A 291-nucleotide genomic window follows, 5' to 3' on the forward strand; every position below is an offset into this window, starting at 1 on the left:
TGTGGTGATGGTAATGCTGCTGCTGCTGCTGCTGGTGTGTTGTTGCTGTTTGCTGCAGCGGCTGACGCACGTGCTAGCAGCAGCTGTAGCAGCTCTGGCGATATCTGAGGAGGGCAGCAGCAGCAGCAGCAGCAGCGAGGCAGCAGCAGCAGCAGCAGCAGCAGCAGCAGATCCTTCTGGTGGTTTTGCTTCTTGCTTCTCTTATAGGTGTATTGGGCTTCTATGGTCTCTCGCTGATTTCTTAGGAAAGAAACGCCGCAAGCGAGCTGCTGCTGCTGCTGCTGCTGCTGC

General features: G+C 56.7%; 1 protein-coding gene across 1 annotated transcript in view; it reads left to right on the top strand.

The window, feature by feature from the left end:
- Positions 1 to 291, top strand: part of EMH_0050210 (uncharacterized protein) — a gene marked incomplete at both ends in the record, with an annotated part of 8,869 nt that overhangs the window by 2,475 nt on the left and 6,103 nt on the right. The window contains one exon of the mRNA XM_013496611.1: positions 59 to 179. Within this exon, the coding sequence (XP_013352065.1) occupies positions 59 to 179 (121 nt within the window). The remainder of the gene's footprint in view (positions 1 to 58; positions 180 to 291) is intronic.

This window comes from Eimeria mitis, genomic scaffold, assembly GCF_000499745.2.
Source record: "Eimeria mitis Houghton genomic scaffold, Emh_scaff2197, whole genome shotgun sequence".
In the NCBI taxonomy this organism is placed as follows: Eukaryota; Apicomplexa; class Conoidasida; order Eucoccidiorida; family Eimeriidae; genus Eimeria; species Eimeria mitis.